This window comes from Balaenoptera musculus, chromosome 9 (assembly GCF_009873245.2).
Source record: "Balaenoptera musculus isolate JJ_BM4_2016_0621 chromosome 9, mBalMus1.pri.v3, whole genome shotgun sequence".
Taxonomy (NCBI): domain Eukaryota; kingdom Metazoa; phylum Chordata; class Mammalia; order Artiodactyla; family Balaenopteridae; genus Balaenoptera; species Balaenoptera musculus.
The window spans coordinates 7,916,465-7,937,619 of NC_045793.1; the positions used below are offsets into that span (position 1 = coordinate 7,916,465).

The following is a 21,155-nucleotide window of genomic DNA, read 5'->3' on the forward strand; positions in this document are numbered from 1 at the left end:
TCAGGGGTTTACCTACAGATATGCAAATTACTGATTATTTCAGACTTCTGCATTATACTGAAGGGATGATAGAAGATAGGAAAACAGTTCAGAGTAAAGAACTGGGATCTTTTTATATTTAGATTCAAATGTTTCATTGAGAGAAAGGAAAAGTGGGAAAAGCACTGAATCAGAGGTGAGGATACCCAAATTTTAGACCTGATGATGTTATTTTCTGTATACTTTTGAGCAAAGTGCTATAAATACTGGGACCCACTGGTTCACAGTCCTGACAGCACATCGAGACTCTCTCCGGATGGGGAGCAGGCGTCAGGGTGGCCAAAAAGCTCCGCAGGGGATGAGAATGCGTAGCCACTCATTAGATGTTTACTGTGGGGATGAATGCATTTTCTCTCCGAGTTGCACTTTTTTTAATCTTTAAAATGTGGTTAATAATGTCCACTCAGACCATGTAGAGCTACTGTCAGGATAAAACAAAACCATGCACTGAAAGCATTTCAGCAATCAAAGTCATTTACAACTTTATCATTTCTGTCTTTATCCTTTCCCATTTCCTAAAAGTTAAAATTCCCAAGTAAATTCTTGAAAACCACTTTTAGCCTTTTCTCGTGGGGAAATTTTACAATTAATCTCATCCTCTATGTTTAAAATAACTACACTCCACATTCATATGGATTTTTATGTACATTTACGTTTTAACATAAAATTGATTTTACTTTTTTTTTTTATTTTTAAAGCCTTTCAGGATTGTTCCCAGGCAGAAGCTCAACAGCAGAATCAAGGATCCACCTGCTCTTTAGACATTTCTGAACAGTCTGTGCAGAGCACAGAGAATTGAGCAAAGATCTTCTCAAATGAGTAAAACAACTGGCGTTGGGTCAAAAACTTCATCTAGCATAATGTTTCTGCAGCTTCAGAAACCATAGGCAGGACACAGGCCCCGAACTGCCAGCAAAGGCAGAATCAGCACTTCTAGGTGGTGACTGGCAGGGATTCCCCGGGGAGGATTGACACGCAGGGATTTCCGTGACAGTCTTCTGGATGACAAGTCAGAAAGGGAAGTGGCACCAGATTAATTTGGAATATTGTGCTCCCTTGAATGGCCCAAGTGATATACAAGGATGTTCAAAAACGCAGTGTAGTAGGAAGAGTTAGCACGGGGCCCTGCCTTGACAGAGGCAATGACAGACACAGACGGCGGTGGACAACCCTGAGCTCAAATTGACTTCATTTTCACGGGCTTCTCGTAACATTGCCCGGCGTAAGAGCGAGACAGAAATGAACACTGTGACTCGCTGCAGTCGGTGGTTCTGCCATCAACAGAGAAGTTGCTATAGCAACGCGCACGCCTGTGTCACCTGCCCTTCCCAGCCCCACAGGATGGAGGTGACAGCTGAGAGTCCTGGCAGGCGTGGAACAGGGAGAGAGGTGTCTCTAAGGATGGTGCCAGGCAGGGGGGGTCAGAGGGTGGATGGCTTAGAGGGAGGGCTGGACAGAACCCCAACCTCCTTGGGCTTCAAAATCTATTGCATGGGACAAAGGGAAAGACAGACAGAAAGAGAGGGGGAGGAACTGGGATTACAGAGAAGCCCAGATGAAGGAGGAATCAAGGACCTGGGAAGTCACCCCAAAGCTGGGTGTTTGTGCTCTTTTGGATTTTCCCACAATGGCGTTGAACAGTCCTGGTTAGGAAAGAATAGAAGCCTAAGGAAGGCAGCCCCAGACACGGTCAGGCACATGGGGCGGTGTGCAGGGGGTGTCCGGTGCTGAAAGGGGATCAAACCCCACCGCCCTTCACTTTAGCCTCTTAGGTGATGTTTCGCCCCATCATTTCCTCACCTGCTCCACTGCTGTGGGAACACATGCCTGCCAAACCTGTTCTTACAGTGATGTCTGAAGGCTTTGTAATTTAAGGTGGCCTCTAAAGACTGTTCAGGTCCCTTAGATGAGAGTCTAGTTAAAAATATTCACGCCAAGACACTGCATCTGGCATGTGTGGTCCAGGAGGTGGGGTCAGAAGTGGCCAGAGACTTAGGCTTAGAGCTTAGATTTGTTAACTTTGGTTCATGTTCCTCTGAAAGAGGATGTTACACACATGCCAATAAAGACAATAAGGAAATATTCAAATGACACAGTTAAAGAGTAGCAAAAATAAATTTAAAGAAGGCAGGATAAAAGCAAGTGGTAAAAGAAAACAGAAAAATGATAGAACTAATAAATAAATCCAGAACTGGTCCTTTGAAAAAAAAAGTTGTCCGATAATCTAAGAAGAATGGGGGGAAAATCTAAACCTACAATATAAAAATATATGAATAAACATTTTCTAAGGAGAGAACGGAAATTATTATAAAAACTTATTTTGCTCAACTCTATGGAAATGAATTTGAAAACTTAGACTACATGCATTAATTTCTAGAAAAATGTAAAGAACAGAAATTAGAGTAGATGAGAAAGAGAATCTAATTAGACAGATTCTCATAAAAGAAATTGAGAGAGTTGTCAAAGAGCTCCGCTCACACACACAAGAAAACAGTAGACTCCAGTGGTTTTGCAGGTGAAGTTTACCCAGCTTACAAGGTACAGGTGGGTCAGGCTCCAAGGCTGTTTATATCCTTGCCACACAGTGTGGCCCGTGAACCAGCAGTACCAGCATCACCTGGGAGCTTGTTAGAGACGCAGAATCTCAAATCCCACCTTTGACCTCCTGACTCTGCATTCATTCATCTCGCCAGGCGATTCTGAGCACATTCCAGTTTGGATGGCACTTAGAGTCATTCTACTAGTTAGAGAGTGATGGAGAAGTCCCCCATGGTGTGACTGGGTATCCCAAGACTGAAATCAAGGTGTCAGCAGGGCTGAGTGCCTGTGGGGAAGTCCTGGGGGAAAATGTGCTTCCAAGGTCATTCCTGAGGCTGGCAGAATTTGGTCTTTGAGGTTGTAGGACTGAGGTCCCAGGTTCCTTCCTGGTCTGTCTGGAATGCTGTCCTAGGGGCCTCCCACATTCCTTGCTGGGTGGCCCCTTCTACTTTCTTTTTATGAAGCTGGCCTAAGTAGAAAATCCAAATCTGCACTCCTCTCAAAAGTAAAAGGATGCTACAAACCCATCTTACCCAAGAATTACTGATGTAAAAAACAAAACTGAAAAGAGTTTCAGTAAAATGACTTTAGTTATACCTCAAGAGAACGCCTCACCATGACTAAATGTGGTTAATGCTAGGAATGAAAGCATGGCTCAGTATTTGGAAATCTATTACTATGATTCACCGCATTAATCTATCACAGAAGGAAAAGCACATGGTTAGTAGATGTTGAAGTGGCATTAGATACTATTTAACATCCTGATAACCCTGATAAGACCCTTATGAAAACAGGAATCCTCTAGGTAACATATACATATAAAAATCCTAAAAAAGAGAGAGAGAATAAAAGGGAAATTAGCTTTATGAGAAATCAAATGCTATTACAAAAGCTCAGTCATGACCACAGCTTGCTACTGTCTCAGGAAGAGTCAGATCAATGCAACAGATCAGGGAGTCTAGAAGTAGACATAAATATAAAGGGCAATTTGGAATGGGATGAAGGTGGGGTAAAGGATGGGTCCTCAACCAATAGTGCTGGAACTATTGGCTGGCCAGAGGGGAAGAATAAATTTGGGTTTCTACCTTACTCTTACTACCCAAGTAAATTTCAAGGGCAGTAAATATGTGTATCTTACAAATAAAACATAAAATTATTAGAAAAAGTGTACAATCATTAAAAATTTTTTTCTGAATGGAGAAGGCATGACACAAAACCCAAAAGCCATGAAAAACTTTATATTTCATCATGTAACATTTAGGAATTTTTACATGGGGAAAAAAACCCCATAAATTAAAAAAAAAAAAGAGCTCAAACTGAGAAAACGTTCAAACATATAGTAAAATGCCAATTTACTTAATATATAAAAATTCTATGAGTCAATTAGTAAATGACCAACAGAACAATGGGAAACAATGTAAATATACAAATAATTCTTTGGTCAAAAAATATAAACAGGCAGATCGGGGGGGGGAAATAAATACAAGTGACTTATGAACATATACAAAGATACTTAATCTCACTCATTATTAACTATCTTTATTTATCTTTACTTAATTTGGATGAATGAAATCCAAATTAAGACAACAAAATTTCATTTTTCAAATAAAGTATAGCAAGATTTAAAAGAATATTATATGTGCTGCATTGATGAGGGTGTGGGGAAAAAGAGATTTATATCTTATTGAATTGGAGGTACTATGTCACTGGAGGGAGATTTGTAATACAATCAAAATTAAAAATACATCCCTGACTCAACAAGATCATGTGTATAAAGCTATTCATTATGGAAACAAAAGATGGAAACTTAAATGACCATTAGATAAAAAACCGGTAACTATTATTATATTTGACTTAAGCTATATATAAATGTGCTTAGCGCTCTTGCAGAAAAGCAGAAATTGGATCATCTGCAGGAAAAGTGCATGTAAGAAAAGAGAAGATGATAATGTTTTTTGGACTTGAATAAATGTCTGTGTCGGTCACAGAAGAGAACAAAAGACACAAAAGATAATAAAAAGATTAGGTATCAGAGATTAAACAAATTAATCATGCAACCTTAGCATGAGGATGAAAGACGGGATCTGCTCAGAAATAATTAAGGTGTAATTATAAGAGCTGGAAAGATTATTTTAAGTGCTTGCAGGTGGTAAAGAAAACCAACTACTGGCTTATAATTATGATAGAAATGGAATAGATATATGCAGTTTTTAAATGTTCGTCATATCCATAATTCTTTCACACGTGAAGATATAAAAATATTTTATCCTCAGATGGCAGAAAAAAATGTGGAACATAGATAAGAAATCAAGTCACTAAAAATCATAGCAATAGAGAACCGGGTGCCTTTAGAAATCAAACCCATGATTTCCAGTGGTAAAGTGTCTGATGTGGCACGCAGAGCCCTTAATTCTTAGTTCACAGTACCTGGGCAGACTGTATATTCTGGAATCAAACTGGGGCATGTGGTTGTTACACTGAGTGATCCCAGGCACCGTATTCCATTTAGTTCCCAATTTATTTGGGATGAGAGCCACATTCTTGAGCGCTGGTTTTTCCAACTGCTCTGTGACCCTGAGTGAATCCACGGGACAAGTTTGGGTTTGGATTCCCGAATTCCTGACAATTCTCAGAGGACTATTTTCCACTCAGTGCTTCTGGATTTTCCATGTCCTTCCCACTTTCCTCTCAGAGGGGCTCTGAGAGTTCCTGGTCCAGACCCTCTCAGTATCAGATGCAGGTTAGATTTAGGCAGGGAGCCAGAATCTCTAGGTTCCAGTAACTCGTTATAATCTTTATAACGAGGAGATTCCTTGGGAAATGAAATCTTACATCTTAAAGTGCCTTGTCTATCTTAATGCTATTAAAAAAAAACCTAGGATGTGGCCTTTGGTCTGATGTATTCTGTATTCAATATCATGAATGTGATTAAAAAACAAACCAACCCTAAGACTTAATATGAATGCCTCATAAAACAGCTTGGTATACAGTTCGGAGTTGTTCCTTAGTGCAGAAATTTACGGCATCAGATTCTTATTTTTTTTCTGGTGTTTGTTTTGTTTCTACATTTTACAGAAAGTGCATTGCCATTTGTAGTCGTCTCTCTGCTGGCAAATCCTTGCCATTCCAAGGAAATAAGCTTCCCTGAATCTGACAAAGAGAAAAAACAGAGCCCATAATTCTGAGAGGTGAATCACAGCAATTGTCTGGCGCTCTGTGACCTTTAAATAAACCAGAACTCATGGCCAGGGATTGCCTTTTCTACCTTGTAACTACTGTTCTAAAAGGACCATAATGATGTGGTTAAACAGGCCGTACCTATTCTCCAAAAGCAGAAAAAATTAGGCAGAAAAAGAATTGACTAGATGTTTCTAATAGAGCAGAATTGGTTTAAGTCAAATCAACATAATTTTACCATTTCCCCCTATAAAAAATGCACTCTCACAGCTCCATGCCAGGACCGTGTGTTTGTGGTCATCCTGACATACTGTCCACTGTTTGCCAAACTCCAATCACATAGGAACTACTGTCATATCTTTTTGCTATATCCATGGAAAATGTAATTATTATTTATTTACTTATTCACTAAATTGACCTGATTTCTTATTTAAACAAATGCAGTGATAAAACTTTATAACCCTACTGAGTAATTCTATGGCCTGTCAAGGCTTTAAACAGAAGCCTGCTCTCTATTAAAGGATGAATAGCATGGGTGAGAGAGCTATTAAATGCATGCCAGAACCAAATGGAGACTTTCTCTTTAACAAAATTAGAAAGACTGAAAAAGAAGTGAACAGGAAATAACTTTATATTATGCCACGTGATGCTATGTCTATTTTCTTCCCATAATGATCTGATGACCCCCTATCAAGGCCACCATGTTTCAGGGCTCCAGGAGCCACAGACTGCAATGCAAATGGAATCCTCTGGAGTTGTGCAGTACACAGCCTGACCAACTGTAAATGTCCCCCACTTTGGAAAACAGTGATGGAGCCCAAAGGGCATTAGAGAGGCAATGAGCAGCTCAGTCAGTGGTGTTCCAGAAGAGAAAAGGAATCTTATCACAGGAAGCCAGCATACCTTGGAATCCATTTTCTGTCTTTATCATTTGATATCATCTAAGATATAAGAAAGAAATATAAGGGAGCAGAAAGAACACAAGACCTCAGGGTAGATGTCTGGAATTCTAACTTCCAGGTGTCTGCAAAGCAAATACTCCACTGTGAGTATGAAGTAAGTAGCCCTTGGTTGAGCGCTAAGTTCCCACTAATACTAAAGCCATAGACTTCCTATCTTCACGGCAAGGGGCCTGCTTGATTTTAAAATAAATGCACATACTTCATTTTAAAGCAGCATTTCCTTCCTGATATCCTTTCAAATTAAGCTTGCAGCTGATTAAAAAAACTGATTAATAATTTGACATCTTCCTCAAATTGAAGCTCCTTCCTGGGGTGTAACAACTTCAATAAAGATGCATTTTCATGGAGGCCCCGAGTCTGGCCCCGCACTGTGGATCTCTTGTTTGTCTGTTTCAAGTCTGTTTTTCCAGGCAGACTAGCTCTTTTCAAGTTCAGAGAAAACTCCTCTATCTCCCTGAGCTTCCTTATGAAATGGTCAGAGGAGCCCAACCTTTGGCAAGCTTACTGCTATAGCCTTTCAATTTGGGATTTCACCACCTAAAGACTTCACTGTTTTTCATAAACTGGTTTTTGGGTATTTACCTTTCTTTTCTTTTTAGTAACCTTACTTCAAAGGGTTTACCAAAGGGGCCATTATTAAGCTTCTCTCTTATTTAGTGAGTGATTCTCCAGCTTGGCTACACATTAGAATCACCTGGGGAGGTTGTACATCTCTGGACATCTCAACCCGAGTGCCTGATTTAATTGGTCAGGGGTGCAGCCTGGATATTGGGGCTTTTAAAAGCTCCCTAGGTAATTTGAAAGTGCATCTGAGATTGAGAGGAGTGCTTTCAGACTTGATGGGCACATGATAAGTCACAGGGGAATCTTGCTGAGCCGTAGATGCCGATTCAGCGGGTCTGGGGCCTGGGATTTGCATTTCTAACAAGCTTCCAGGTGATAACTCGTACTGCTGGTCGAGGATCACACTTCCCAAGGCACCAGATGAAACAGATCTCCTTCCAAATGTCCTCTATCCAAACCAGGACTAATGAGCTCCCACCTTTATTTTCTTCCCTCAGGTACCTATAAAGACTCAAGTAACATGATTTATAGCTAGAAATTGCATTTTTCTGTATGCTCTGTTGTTTTGTTTCTGAATATCTGATAGTGAGGATCTTAGTCAGACATGAAAGATTATCTAAAAAAGCAAAACCCCCAAATCAAAATTCAGAATGATGAACTTAGGCTCACAGAAACTAGGGTGCAATTGCTGATGTGGGGACACACTAAGAACCCCAGAGCTGGGATGAAGATTATTTCAAACTGATGACATTTGGGATTCAACAGATGCAGAGAGAAATCTTTTTGGAACTTCCTTATCTGACTAAACATAGAAACTTCTGAGAAATGAGACCATAAATCCCCTTTTTTTCTAGGAGGCTTTTAGGTCCCAGGAAGGAGGCCAAGAGCAAACCTACCCTAAATCACCCTTTCCAGGGGAGTTTTAAGGCCTTGAAAAAGACAAAGACCACTCACACAGGCATGAACAAACATAATCACTAACTTTCTTATCTCCTGTTTTTTCTTTTAGAAACCTGTTTGTTCTTCCCAGAGGCCTTTTATCCTCTCTTCTTTTTCTCTACTAAGAAAGGTATATAAGCCTCTAACTTTTACCACTATTGAGCTACTTCTTTTGTAAGCTTCCATATGCATACAAATAAACTTATTCTCCTGTTATCTGCCTTTTATGAGTTTAATTTGCAGGCCCCCATTGCCTGAACTTAAGCGCCTAGAGGAAAAGTTTTTCCTCCTAGACACTAAGCCACTGGAGGCTGATATTAAGTAACCTTCCCTTATGTCTATTTCTTTCTTTGTCCCCTGTTCATCCCCCAACCCCCATTCTCTCTCATTTTCCCATTCACCTGAAAGAAAAAAAAATAAAACCATGTTATCTAACTGGACAGCTACATGTAAAAGAATGAAATTAGAACACTCCCTAACACCATACACAAAAATAAACTCAAAATGGATTAAAGACCTAAATGTAAGGCCAGACACTATCAAACTCTTAGAGGAAAACATAGGCAGAACACTCTATGACATAAATCACAGCAAGATTCTTTTTGACCCACCTCCTAGAGAAATGGAAGTAAAACAAAATAAACAAATGGGACCTAATGAAACGTCAAAGCTTTCGCACAGCAAAGGAAACCATAAACAAGACCAAAAGACAACCCTCAGAATGGGAGAAAATATTTGCAAATGAAGCAACTGACAAAGGATTAATCTCCAAAATTTATAAGCAGCTCATGCAGCTCAATATCAAAAAAACAAACAACACAACCCCAAAATGGGCAGAACACCTAAACAGACATTTCTCCAAAGAAGATATTCAGATTGACAACAAACACATGAAAGAATGCTCAACATCATTAATCATTAGAGAAATGCAAATCAAAACTACAATGAGATATCATCTCACACCAGTCAGAATGGCCATCATCAAAAAATCTAGAAACAATAAATGCTGGAGAGGGTGTGGAGAAAAGGGAACCCTCTTGCACTGTTGGTGGGAATGTAAATTGATACAGCCACTATGGAGAACAGTATGGAGGTTCCTTAAAAAAATGAAAACTAGAGCTACCATACGACCCAGCAATCCCACTACTGGGCATATACCCTGAGAAAACCATAATTCAAAAAGAGTCATGTACCACAATGCTCATTGCAGCTCTATTTACAATAGCCAGGACATGGAAGCAACCTAAGTGTCCACCGACAGATGAATGGATAAAGAAGATGTGGCACATATATACAATGGAATATTACTCAGCCGTAAAAATAAACGAAATTGAGTTATTTGTAGTGAGGTGGATGGACCTAGAGACTGTCATACAGAGTGAAGTAAGTCAGAAAGAGAAAAACAAATACCGTATGCTAACACATATATACGGAATCTTAAAAAAAAAAAAAAAAGGTCATGAAGAACCTAGGGGCAGCACGGGAATAAAGATGCAAACCTACTAGAGAATGGACTTGAGGACACAGGGAGGGGGAAGGGTAAGCTGGGACAAAGTGAGAGAGTGGCATGGACATATGTACACTACCAAATGTAAAATAGATAGCTAGTGGGAAGCAGCCGCATAGGACAGGGAGATCAGCTCGGTGCTTTGTGACCACCTAGGGGGTGGGACAGGGAGGGTGGGAGGGAGGGAGACGCAAGAGGGAAGAGATATGGGGACATATGTATATGTATAACTGATTCACTTTGTTATAAAGCAGAAACTAACACACCATTGAAAAGCAATTATACTCCAATAAAGATGTTAAAAAAAAATCATGTTATCTAAACAAGCCTTCTATGTCATAGCTTATAAGCTCTTTTCTGTTCTTTTAATAAAGTTCGTGAGACAGATACACATTTCTTTATAAGCATTTACCCATTATGGAAATTAACTTGGAATTCCAATCATGGAATAAATTATGATGATGAGATTGATACAGCAACTGGTCAACACCAGGTAAGAACTTTCTGTCCAAGTACAAGTGGAAATTTTCTGTAAATGCACCTATGTTATATAGTACAGGCCTACCACAATACCTGGATTGTAGACTTTTGATCTGAACATTGAATAATAACAGAATGTTCCCTATATACATTATTACATCAGTCAAAAGAATGAAAATGTCATGTATAAAGCATAATTTTTTAAAAATAAATGAACTCAAACTTTGGCCCATACACCTGTATCTCACAGACCATCAAGCAAATAATTTGCTAATTAAGGCAGAATGAATATGAACTCCTATTGGCCCAAAGTAGCATCTAGAGGCTTTTGAAACTCATTTCTTGGCAACCGACTTGGACCACACACGCTGATGGCCTCAAGCAGTGAGAACCTCTAACAGCAAGGAACCTGCCTATTTCAAAGATTAGGCTTTGTCTCCATCCACCCTGGCACCTGGAGAAATCTATCTGAGAAATCTCTGTTCCTCTGCAGCCCTGGAAGTGCTTTTTCTCGCCTCCTAACTTCACTCCTACTTTTCGTCTTTCAGCACTAGGACTGCTTTCCTTTGTTCAAGCCATCTCATGAGGAAAAACCAGCCCGCTGTGTCATCCTAACAACTTCATAAAAGGCAGTTCTTTATAAGTACCCTGGGCACACATCATCACCCTCATCATGTTACAGGACCCCATGTGTGAGGAATGAAGAGGATTGTTTAGTCTGTAAATTGGCTATTCTGACAACGGGGCACTTTCGGCTTCTTTTCGAAGCTTCACAGAGTTTTGCAGGCAAATCCTGGCAAGAATTCACGATGACGAGAGCTTTACGGGAGCTGATAAATACTGTGTCCGAGGCTGGAATACATGTAAAGCAATCAAACACACGATGTTTCCGTGATGAACTGTTACTAACTAGAAGTTAGGGTCGGGGAGGATTTGGGAGCCTTTACTACTGGACATTCAAACATCATGGCAAATTGTGTCGAATATAATAATAACCACTTTGTTAGTATTATTGCAGCTAAACTTTTGTACAGCTTGCTCCATGTCTGTGACTGTGCTGAGTGTTTTAAATCCATCGTCTTGCGTGGAATTCTCTGAGTTAGGTCTTATTATCTCCATTTCAGAGGTGGGGAAACTGAGGAATGAGATTAAGACACTTGCTGGGGAGAGGCAGTGATGGTATCGAACCCAGGGCTCCCCCCTCGTCCCCTTCCTGTCTTTGGCAACAGCAAAGTCAGACGTTGCTTTGGAGATCCATTGGATGGTAGATTTGGAGGTGTTTTAGAGATCACGCCCCACTTCATACCTTGTGGGTGAAAAAGCAAAGGCTTGGAGAGGTTACCCGAGTAGCCTGATGTCAGTCTGGATAGAGTGAGGAGGGGGACTTACAGGCTCCCCACCATTCGGGGTCCTGTGGACACTGAATCTGCATCCAGTTAATTTCACAGTCAACAGCTGCATCCTTTTAGTGCTGTGATTTCAAATGACAAGTCTTATCACCTGCAGAAGTGGAGCTAAATCCACGGAGCTTTCTAAGCCTAAATGCACCGCTAAGTCCTGGAAGGCTGTGGGATTATATGTACAAATACAGTGTCGGGAGATGAATCTCGGTATGGTTTTAGGCAATCTTTTGATATCAGAACTTGGACAGTGGGGCTGCTAGGCAGCTGAGTCACAAAGGCAAAAGCGAGGAAGTGATCTGACCAGATCATCCAACAGTCACGTTGCAGACATTGGTTTAGGTATCTCATCATTTCACTTAAATGCAGAAGAGTCAATAATTCCTATATTCCTTCCCTTTGACTTATTTACTACTGGCCCTGAGCACGAATACGGCTGTACCTTTTGAGCCCTTGATGTGCTGAGAACTCTGTGCTCACACATTCCTTCGTTCCCTTAATCCTCCAACTACATCACCGGCGACGGTCTGCTATTAACTCCATTTTACAGGTGAGGAAACTGAGGCGTAAAGAAATAAAGCATCCCACCCAAGACACTGCTTTAGACTTTACCTGAATCCAGGTGGTCTAAGTGCCAGGGGTCGGTGGCAGACGACATGGGTGACAGGGTGAGCGGGGAGGCTCCGCAGTTGGACTCTACCAGCTCGCCCTGGACGTGCACGTGAGCTGAGGCGTTTGTTTGCCTCAAGGCTGCCTTGAGAGGGGCGATCTGGTTGAACTGGACTCTGGAGAGGCACCCAGTGAATCCCGGGGTGTTGTACTTGTGAATCTCTTGGTCAATCTTCCCTGTTTCTAAAAGAAAAAGAGAAAGTGAAGATCGTATCCCACTCACTGTATCACAGCTGTAATACACAACTCCCCTTTGAATGTTTGTCTTCAAATCTTCCTCTTAGGTTTCAGTTAAAGATATTGTGTTCTTTTAGGTGAAAAATTAATGACCTGACAAGGCCTTAGGGCTGGAGGCTTCACTTTAAAAGAGTCTTCTGTGTTGCTAGAGAACATGGTGAGGAGAGTAAGACTATACTTGGGAAAATGAAACACGTTCCTAATCACCTTCCAGATACTTGAGATATTGCCGACACTAACAACACTCGCTTGGTTCTGACTGACTTTTCTCCCCTTTTCTGATGCTTCAGTGACCCTCATATACATTGAACAGCCCTCCCAGCCCTCCTGGTAGATGATGGTTTCATTTTGTGCCTCTTATTTTCTTCTTTAGAATTCTTTATTTAAAAAAGAAAAGAGAAGGAAAGAAAAAGCGTTCCCATAGCCTATAATGGGGCATTTCCTTTCTTTAGAATCCAATCCCCTGGGAATTCTGGGGTTTCCAGAATCTCAGCTAGCCTCAGATGGGCATTTTGGAAGTCAGGAAACTTTCCCAACTCAATCACAAACATACATAAGCATTTAAGAATCACCACCTACCCCAAACCTGTAGTCAGCATCTTCTTCCTAAACAACATTCAAATCAGGGGTGAGTCTGGGTGGAGGCATTTCCAAAGCACTGTTTTGATTACTATAAACGCACACTGTCATACCAGTTATATCAGCAAAAGCAAGTGTCTTCTTGACCGCAGCCCTGGGTTTTAGAATCTACCTAGAACAAACGACTGTGGAAGGAGTCCTAGACCCTCCTGATGCATGGTTCTCACCAGTGTGGCTCCTGGACCAGCATTAGAGTCACCTGGGAAAGCGTTAGAAGCGCACGGGGCGGGGCCCAGCAATCTGTGTGTTGCAAACCCTCCAGGTGGTCCTGACACCGCTAAGGTTTGAGAACTACTGCTATAGGCAACGATGGTGCAGGGCTACAAACTCAGGGGATGGGCAAATGGCACTCCAGAGAAGAGCACAGCACGTGTGTTCTGGGTGGGAGATTACGTTAACATGATGATGACCTTGTAAACACAAGGACGAGGAGGTGAGACATTTACCCTTCCGCTTGAACTGTGAAAAACAGACTTTGGAAAACAGGGGGCTAGCTACTTCTTTGAAAAGTTGGATTCTAACTGGGGAATGAATACAGGTGAAATAGTCTTGTATAAAAATTTACTCCCCATTAATTAAAGAATAGATCAGTGGAGAAGGGAGCTTTTAGGTCTTGGGGGCAGAAGAAATGAATTAAAAAATGAATTAAAAAAAAATGTGTCATGACTGACCTGTACTAGTCCCATGTGAATTTTGATTAACAGAGAGCTATGACGATGGGGATGATGAAGAATGGTAATTCTGGGGATTTAATAGGGTCTTACTTAGACAAGTACATAAAGAAATTTTAATTGATGGTTCTCCATATTTTTCTCCTGCAGTAAATTTCAGCCTGTGACTTTGAGCTAAAGCACATCCCATTTAGGATGGGGAGGTAGGATGCACCTGACACCGAGTACTGAAACCCTGCCGTCAGGATGTATCCTGAGGCTTCCATGACGACCAGGAAGAGGCTCTGGTCCCACTGACACCTGCACTGGCTTGTTCCCCTCTTCCTCCCTTGCCTTTTCCTCAGTGACTGCAGGCTACTCAATGATTCATTCTTCGTCTCCTTGTCTAATATCAGAACCCCTTGTACGTTCACCAACTTGCCTCCCATGCACACACTTCCAGTATTTGGTTTCCATCCCCTCCCTCCAGTGATCTGCCTTCCCTCGAAACACCCTCACACCAAGGAGACTCGGGATGACTCTGATCCCAGCACGGGGAGGAGGACCTCAGTTCCTTGCTGTCCTGAATTCCTATCTGGCTTCACTGGTGGTGGAGGCACCAGAACAAATAGCCACTTGGTGGCAGGAAACTGGGGACACCTCAGCTCCATCAGCTGCTTCTTGCGCATAAAAGGAGAGTCCTTTTTAGCCCGGCTAGCTTTGGAGGAGGGCTCCAGAAGGAAGCTTCTGGGGCTGGTGGCTACTGCCATCTTGTGGGACTTCAGGTCAGGTCAGTTCGATTCAATTCACTTCATCGCAGGAATTGGGTGCGCGCAGCAGTATTAGGAAGGTAGACAAATACAGGGATTTACCCAGAGCAGCTCACAGCCTTGCTAGGAAACAAGCATACAAACAACCAACTAACATGGCTGAACACAAGCTGTCCAGTAACAAGAGTTAGTATTTGTTGAACCATTAAAATGTGCTAGTTGTCTTAGACAAACTGGATATTTAATTCCTAGAACAACCCTTGGAGGCGGGAGCATTTATTATCCCTCTGTAACATGTGAGGAAATGAGGCTTAAGATCCGTCAGCTGTTGAGGCCAGGCAGACTGACCCCAGGCCTCCTAACCCCTACAATGTTCCTAGCTAAGAAACAAAACTTATGTTTGGTAAACTTACTATTATTTTTAAAAAATTAATTAATCCGTTAATTTTGGCTGCGCCAGGTCTTAGTTGAGGCATGCGGACTTCTTAGTTGCGGCATGCATGCGGGATCTAGTTCCCCGACCAGGCATCGAACCCGGGCCCCCTGCATTGGGAGCGTGGAGTCTTACCCACTGGACTGCCGGGGATGTCCCCTGGTAAAATTATTAAAGTCTATGGTAAACCAGGGAAGCAGGTTTGCATGGGGTTCTGGAAAGCACTTCAGGAGGGGTAACACTACAACTAGGTTTTTTTTTTTTTTTTTTGGTAAGAACACTTAACATAAGATTTACCCTCTTAACAAATGTTTACATAACAAATACAGTGTATTGTTAACTACAGACACTCTGGGACTTATCCTTCTTGCATAAGGGAAAGTTTGTACCTTTCACCAATGCCCCCCAATGCCCCTCCCCCCAACCCCTGGAAACCATGATTCTACTCTCGGCTTCTATGAGTTTGACGATTTTAGGCGCCTGACATAAGTGGGATCATGTAGTATTTATTCTTCCGTGTCTGGTTTATTTCACTTAGCATAATGTCCTCCAAGTTCATCCATGTTGTAGCAAATGGCAGGATTTCCTTCTTTTTTAAGGCTGAATAATATTCCATTGTATGTGTATACTATATTTTCTTTATCCATTCACCTGTCGATGGGCATTTAGGTTGTTTCCATGTCTTGGCTATTGTAAATAATGCTGCAGTGAACATGGGAGTGCAGATACCTCTTTGAGATCTTGATTTCAATTCTTTGGTGTACGTACCCAGAAGTGGAATTGCTGGATCACATGGTAGTTCTATTTTTAATTTTTTGAAAAACTTCCATACAGTTTTCCACAGTGGCTACACACCATTCCACATTCCCACCAATTTCTCCACATCCTCACCAATGCTTGTTGTCTTTCCTAGAACTAGGTTTTGAGGATGAAAGGAAAGAGAACTCCAGGCTGAGTTTGTCAGGAGGTTTTTGTGGGAGTCAGATGGGGTCAGAGCTCAAGGCCAGATTGGGAAGGGCCTTGAGCACCATGTTAAGATGTCTGTATTTCAGTAGGAAACTCAAAGATATTTAAGCTGCAGGGGATGATTGTGGGAACCGTATTGGAAAGATAATTCTAGAGGAGCACAGCAATTTGCTCTGAGCAGGCGACCTCATTGGCCCCTCAGGGCCCTGCAAGCTCCCTGGGTGAAGACAGGGAGGGATTCTTCTTTTTGCTGCAGGGCTGAGGCAGAGTTAGGCTGTGGATAAAGTGCCTTGTTCGTCACCAGCATCCTCTTGTCTTTTGCGCAGCCATTGTAGAATCTATAGAGAATCCGTTTTGAGTTTGGTTCCTCTGCTAGAGATTTGGGTAGGAAACTTCTGACTCTGGCTGCATTTCATATGGTCCCTGACACAGTTTTCTAAACTTTAAGTCGGGCCGGCCTTCCAATCACACCACAGAAAACGAACAGTTTCAAAGCTGTATTTATCTGAGGGTTCCCAATTTAATGCGGGGTCCCCGCTTATTAAAGAGCTGTCCTCCCATGAGTGTTTCCCCCTGAAGTGACCCCCAAAGAGGGATTACAGACACAAGGCAGATGGCCAGAGGGGAGCCCCAGGAAGGGGGTTCTGATGAGGACCAGCGACCAGAGGAACGGCGGGAAGCAGGGGTTCTGAGGCTCCCGCCGGGGCGGGGGTCGCCAGGAGCGTTGGTGGAAACGTCCGCTAAGTGGGCAGAGGCTGGCGGCTGGGCTGCAGGGACTGCCCTGGGGGCTGAACTGCTGCACTTTTCCCTTCTCTTAGCAGCTTGTTCACTCAGCTCACGCTCTTCTTTACCCCAGTGTTTCAACTGCTGTTCCTTTCCTGAAAGGCGGCTAGGTCACAAAAACAAGGGTCCTGATGCCCAGGAGAGCAGATCGATGGTTCCAAACCTGGACAGTGTTCCAAATCCAGTTGATGTGCCCCTAAAGACTCTTGGCTGAGACCCATTCCCTGGGGACCACAAATGCAACAGACACTCTGGTCCCTTCAGGGCCAGATGGTTCCAACTCTGGACCGTGTGATAATAATAATATTAAAAGCTTCCACGATAAACCAAAATTGGTACATGTGTGAGGCACTGTGTTTAGTACACTTTATGCAGTATTTCACTGTTTCCTAACAACCCTCTGAGCTAAAAAGGATTATCCCCACTTCACAGATGGGAAAACTGAGGCTTAGAGGAGTTAATAACTGAATGAACATTTATGTTTCATAAGAAAAACAGAGAAGTCAAATGTTTTATATTCTCAATTTCTCTCTGAAAAACAGATTATATTATGTTGCTTTTATATTCATTTGGATTTTTGGCATTTCTCTTCAGGGACTCTTCATAAAAATGGCACAGTGAGGTTTTGTTTTGTTTTTAAAAAATTTAAATGGCTATTAGAGTCTGCTTTAAGACCATGTTTCATTAGTGACCGAGCCAATAATAAAGATTTTAAAAAATGCTGTGAACTGATGTCAAAGCTTTGCCAGCATCAGTTAAAGCACCAGCAAGTGCTGTAAACACTTGTGTGCAATAAAAATCTATACTTCTTAAGAACATCTAACAAATAACAGTAAAGCTATCAGTTTAGTGCATTTGAGCTTATTAAAAGTAAATTACGTTAATCTGTAAAACTGATCGCACTGATCTCATACTGAAACCACATATCAAGATATGATTTACTGTAAGAAACTACTTTCTGCGTGGAGATGTCTTGGCCGAGGTGTAATCTGGGGAAAGCCTGCTCTAAAGCATGCAAATTTCAGAAATGCAGTACAGTCACTTCTGAAATTAAATTCTCAAGCTGTCATTAGTACTTTAATGTCTTATTATTCATAGTGATATGGGTTATAGAAAATAGCCCACTTAAAATACTGATGCAATTCCGGGTGAAAGCTTAAAATGAAATGCTCATGACAATACTTTTAAGGAGGATGCAGCAATTTACACTGGCAATGCATTAGCATGCTTTCTGGGCTCATTCTTACTAAATGGCTGAATACCGAGTGACAGGCAGGGGTGTTGTGAGAAATGAAAAGAGAAAAGAGCGCTTGAGCAAGGAACGTGGGGAGAATGAAGCCAGCCCAGTCGAGGACGCCATTGTGCCAGGGCCTCGTGGACACCCAGGAGCCTCTTCAGCGACAGGGTAGACGTTCAGATGCTGACTCACAGAGAGCTTTCTCACTTCCCTTTGAGACTGCTCAAACTCACCGCTACAGTCTTCTTGTGTATCCCACAGGATCTATTCATCAGCTGATTTTTACGTTTTACACTTCTTAGAATATTCTATCAATATTCCTTTCTTGGGGGGAATGTGGTATTATGAAACATGAAATTTCACCATAAACTTAACTTCTTACTGTTTATGAAACAGAGCCAAGAGATCTTAGAATGTCAATGAGACCTGAGCTGAGACTTTTTATAAGGCTCTGTTGCGTGCCCCTCACTGTGCCACGGGCTGGGGGATTCAGCCTCTCAGAATTTGTGGGATCAGAACGGGATGGCAGACCTCACCTTTGCTCAGCAGAGGCCACGGCCACAACTGGCCCGAAGCATCGTCCCTCCTCTATTCCTGCCCTCAACTCTCGGGGAGACTATGTCCCACCAGTGGCACTGGAGGCGGTTGTAGGTTATTCACAGACTGGACGTTAAATAACATCCAATCTCAGGGTGACAAAGTTATTTCCTTCTCAATTTTCTTTCAGTCCTTCAAAGAAAGCATCTCGGGTTGGCTCTGGTTGGGACTGGACTGTCTTTTCCACCACCTCAATCCCTGCTGCGTTCCCTTTTAAACAAAGAACGGACCTGGACTCTTCTGCAGGCAGCAGTACAGAACTGCATATTATTTTCATAGAATATATTTTTTATCACTGCCTTATCGTTACAGCAAGTGCTACTGGTATTTCATTTTATGGTCGCATTACAAAATTTCCTCTGAACATAAACATTCTCTTTTTAGCATAGATCTATTTAAGTAAAAATGGTGAGTCCATTTAAAGAAAAGTATTAAGTAAATAACAGTAAAGGAGGTAACCAGAAATGGAAAATAGATAACTGAAAATGGCAAAAATTGTATCATGGTCCTCAAATTACTCTTCTTCGGGGAATGTTGTTGTGGAAGAACTTGGTCCGTCTCTGAACCCCTTGGTTTTCGGCCTTAGGGGCCTCGTTCCATTCAGATGGAAATCCATCTTCCTCCCTAATAGCTGTGATCCTCCATCACTTTAGAACACAGGGGTACCCAGCCCTTCAAAAGAAGAGCTCCGAATGGCTTCCTCCCAGGTCCTGTTCCCGGCTCTGACTACCTGGCCCAAGGGTGGTCATTTCCTCCCCATACGGGCCAGAAACCTGAACTTGTGCCTCTACTAGATTTGCAGTTTCCTTGAGAGCTGAGACAATGTCGCTCAGTCAGTCCCTGTGTCCACGGAGTGTCTACAATAGCACCTGGCCGGTGACTGCATGCTGACCACCCCGGAAACTGTACATTAAGCGTCTGTCCTGCAGAGCCTGCTTGTGAGGGAGGGGCCGAGCACTCTGGAAGTTTAGGCACGTTCACTGCGGGCAGAGTTTGTCAGCCTCATGTGGTAAAGAGCTGTGAAATGTGGCCTTGAAAGAGGAAGGGGAAGTAGCAGCTTTAGATCCCATAGATCATTATATATTTACTTCCAGAAGTACTATTACCTGGAGATCTGTCCATCTCACTGAAAATGCACTCATCTTTGAAAATACTGTCATGTGGCTCTTAAACTGACAGATCTATTAATGCTGAATATCCATTGCTACATAAACCTCGGGCCTCCGGCATGGAGCAGGGGTTATATGCGACCTAACGAAATGAGTAGGGAGTGGGTTTGAAATCACTGCCGGGCTGAAGACTTAAGTAATTCTTGGAAAAGTAGACCGAAATGAGATTGGTGAGTAGTCACCTGATGTAGACTTGAAAACATGACCAGGGTCCTGCTGGGCTGGCAACCATCCTAAGCTGCGACTCTCAGGGTTATTACTGAGCATCTGAGTAGCCGATGTGGGTAAGGAGGGTGGCTACAAGTCTCCCATTTGGCCATAGCTGTATGAACGGGAGCCTGAATGGGTTCCAGAATTTATTATTCCCAGAATAAATAAATGGGAAGTAACCATAACCAAAAGAAACCAAAAAACAAACAAAAACAAACAAAAAAACAAACAACAACAAAAAACCAAACCCCCAAACCCCAACCAAAAAAGCCAAGAGCATTAATCTAAAATAGCAAAACAAAACCAAGTAAACCTCATTCCTCAATTCTAACATGATCAAATGATAAACACCAGGCAGGGCCCTGAAATGTTGGAATCTAGGTTCAATGTCAGCTCTTGCTCTTACGGGCAAAATTTTCTGATCAGTGACGTCTTGCTGACCAGCTGCCTTTCAGAAGATGAACAACTAGAATTAAATCCATATACATAGCTGATGTATAAATTATACACTCTGACATTTTATTAATCCCTGAAAGAAAGACATTAATGAAATTTCATTGTATCTATTATATGCTTTTCTCTTTTATGAAGGAAGGCGGGACTAAAATATGCAGGTGTAATTTAAATAGCTCTTGACCTGTGACATATGCTAACTCAATTACAAAGCGGCAAGCTGCTGGGAGAAGCAGAATCTTCTTGTCCTTCTACATTGTCTGTGCTGTGTTTTAATTTGTAAATCTTTTCCCAAGGATTGAGAAAACAAGATTGTATTTTTTTCTGAAACATCAATAAAAAGAGATGTCTTAATGTGAAGATGCTAGCTTATTATACTGTTTTGCAAAAAGAAAGTATTACACTTTTATTTGTATAAACCGATCACAGTACCTGAGCTTTTGGGGATATATCTATATATCTATATATAGATATAGGTTAAAATTGTCATCCCCATTCCTAAAATCTAGTCTGAAAACTGCAAACTTATTATGATTGCTGGATAATATAATATAGTTGTGATTTCAATACAAAGGGAAGGATATGATCCCTGTTAAAAAACAGAAGACCCAAGATGGAGTCACTTATGCTAGGCTCCAGGTCACCAAACTGAGACTTAATCACAGTTTCGGCTCTCCCAGCAATGAAAACTTAAACCAGTCCATCAGGAATCACCTGATCAGCACTAGTTAGGTAA

General features: G+C 41.9%; 1 protein-coding gene across 2 annotated transcripts in view; it reads right to left on the reverse strand.

The window, feature by feature from the left end:
- Positions 1–21,155, reverse strand: part of CNTNAP2 (contactin associated protein 2) — a 2,064,798-nt gene that overhangs the window by 29,060 nt on the left and 2,014,583 nt on the right. For both annotated transcript variants that reach the window (XM_036864011.1, XM_036864010.1), the window contains exon 23: positions 12,219–12,458. In XM_036864011.1, coding sequence (XP_036719906.1) covers positions 12,219–12,458 — 240 coding nt within the window. The remainder of the gene's footprint in view (positions 1–12,218; positions 12,459–21,155) is intronic.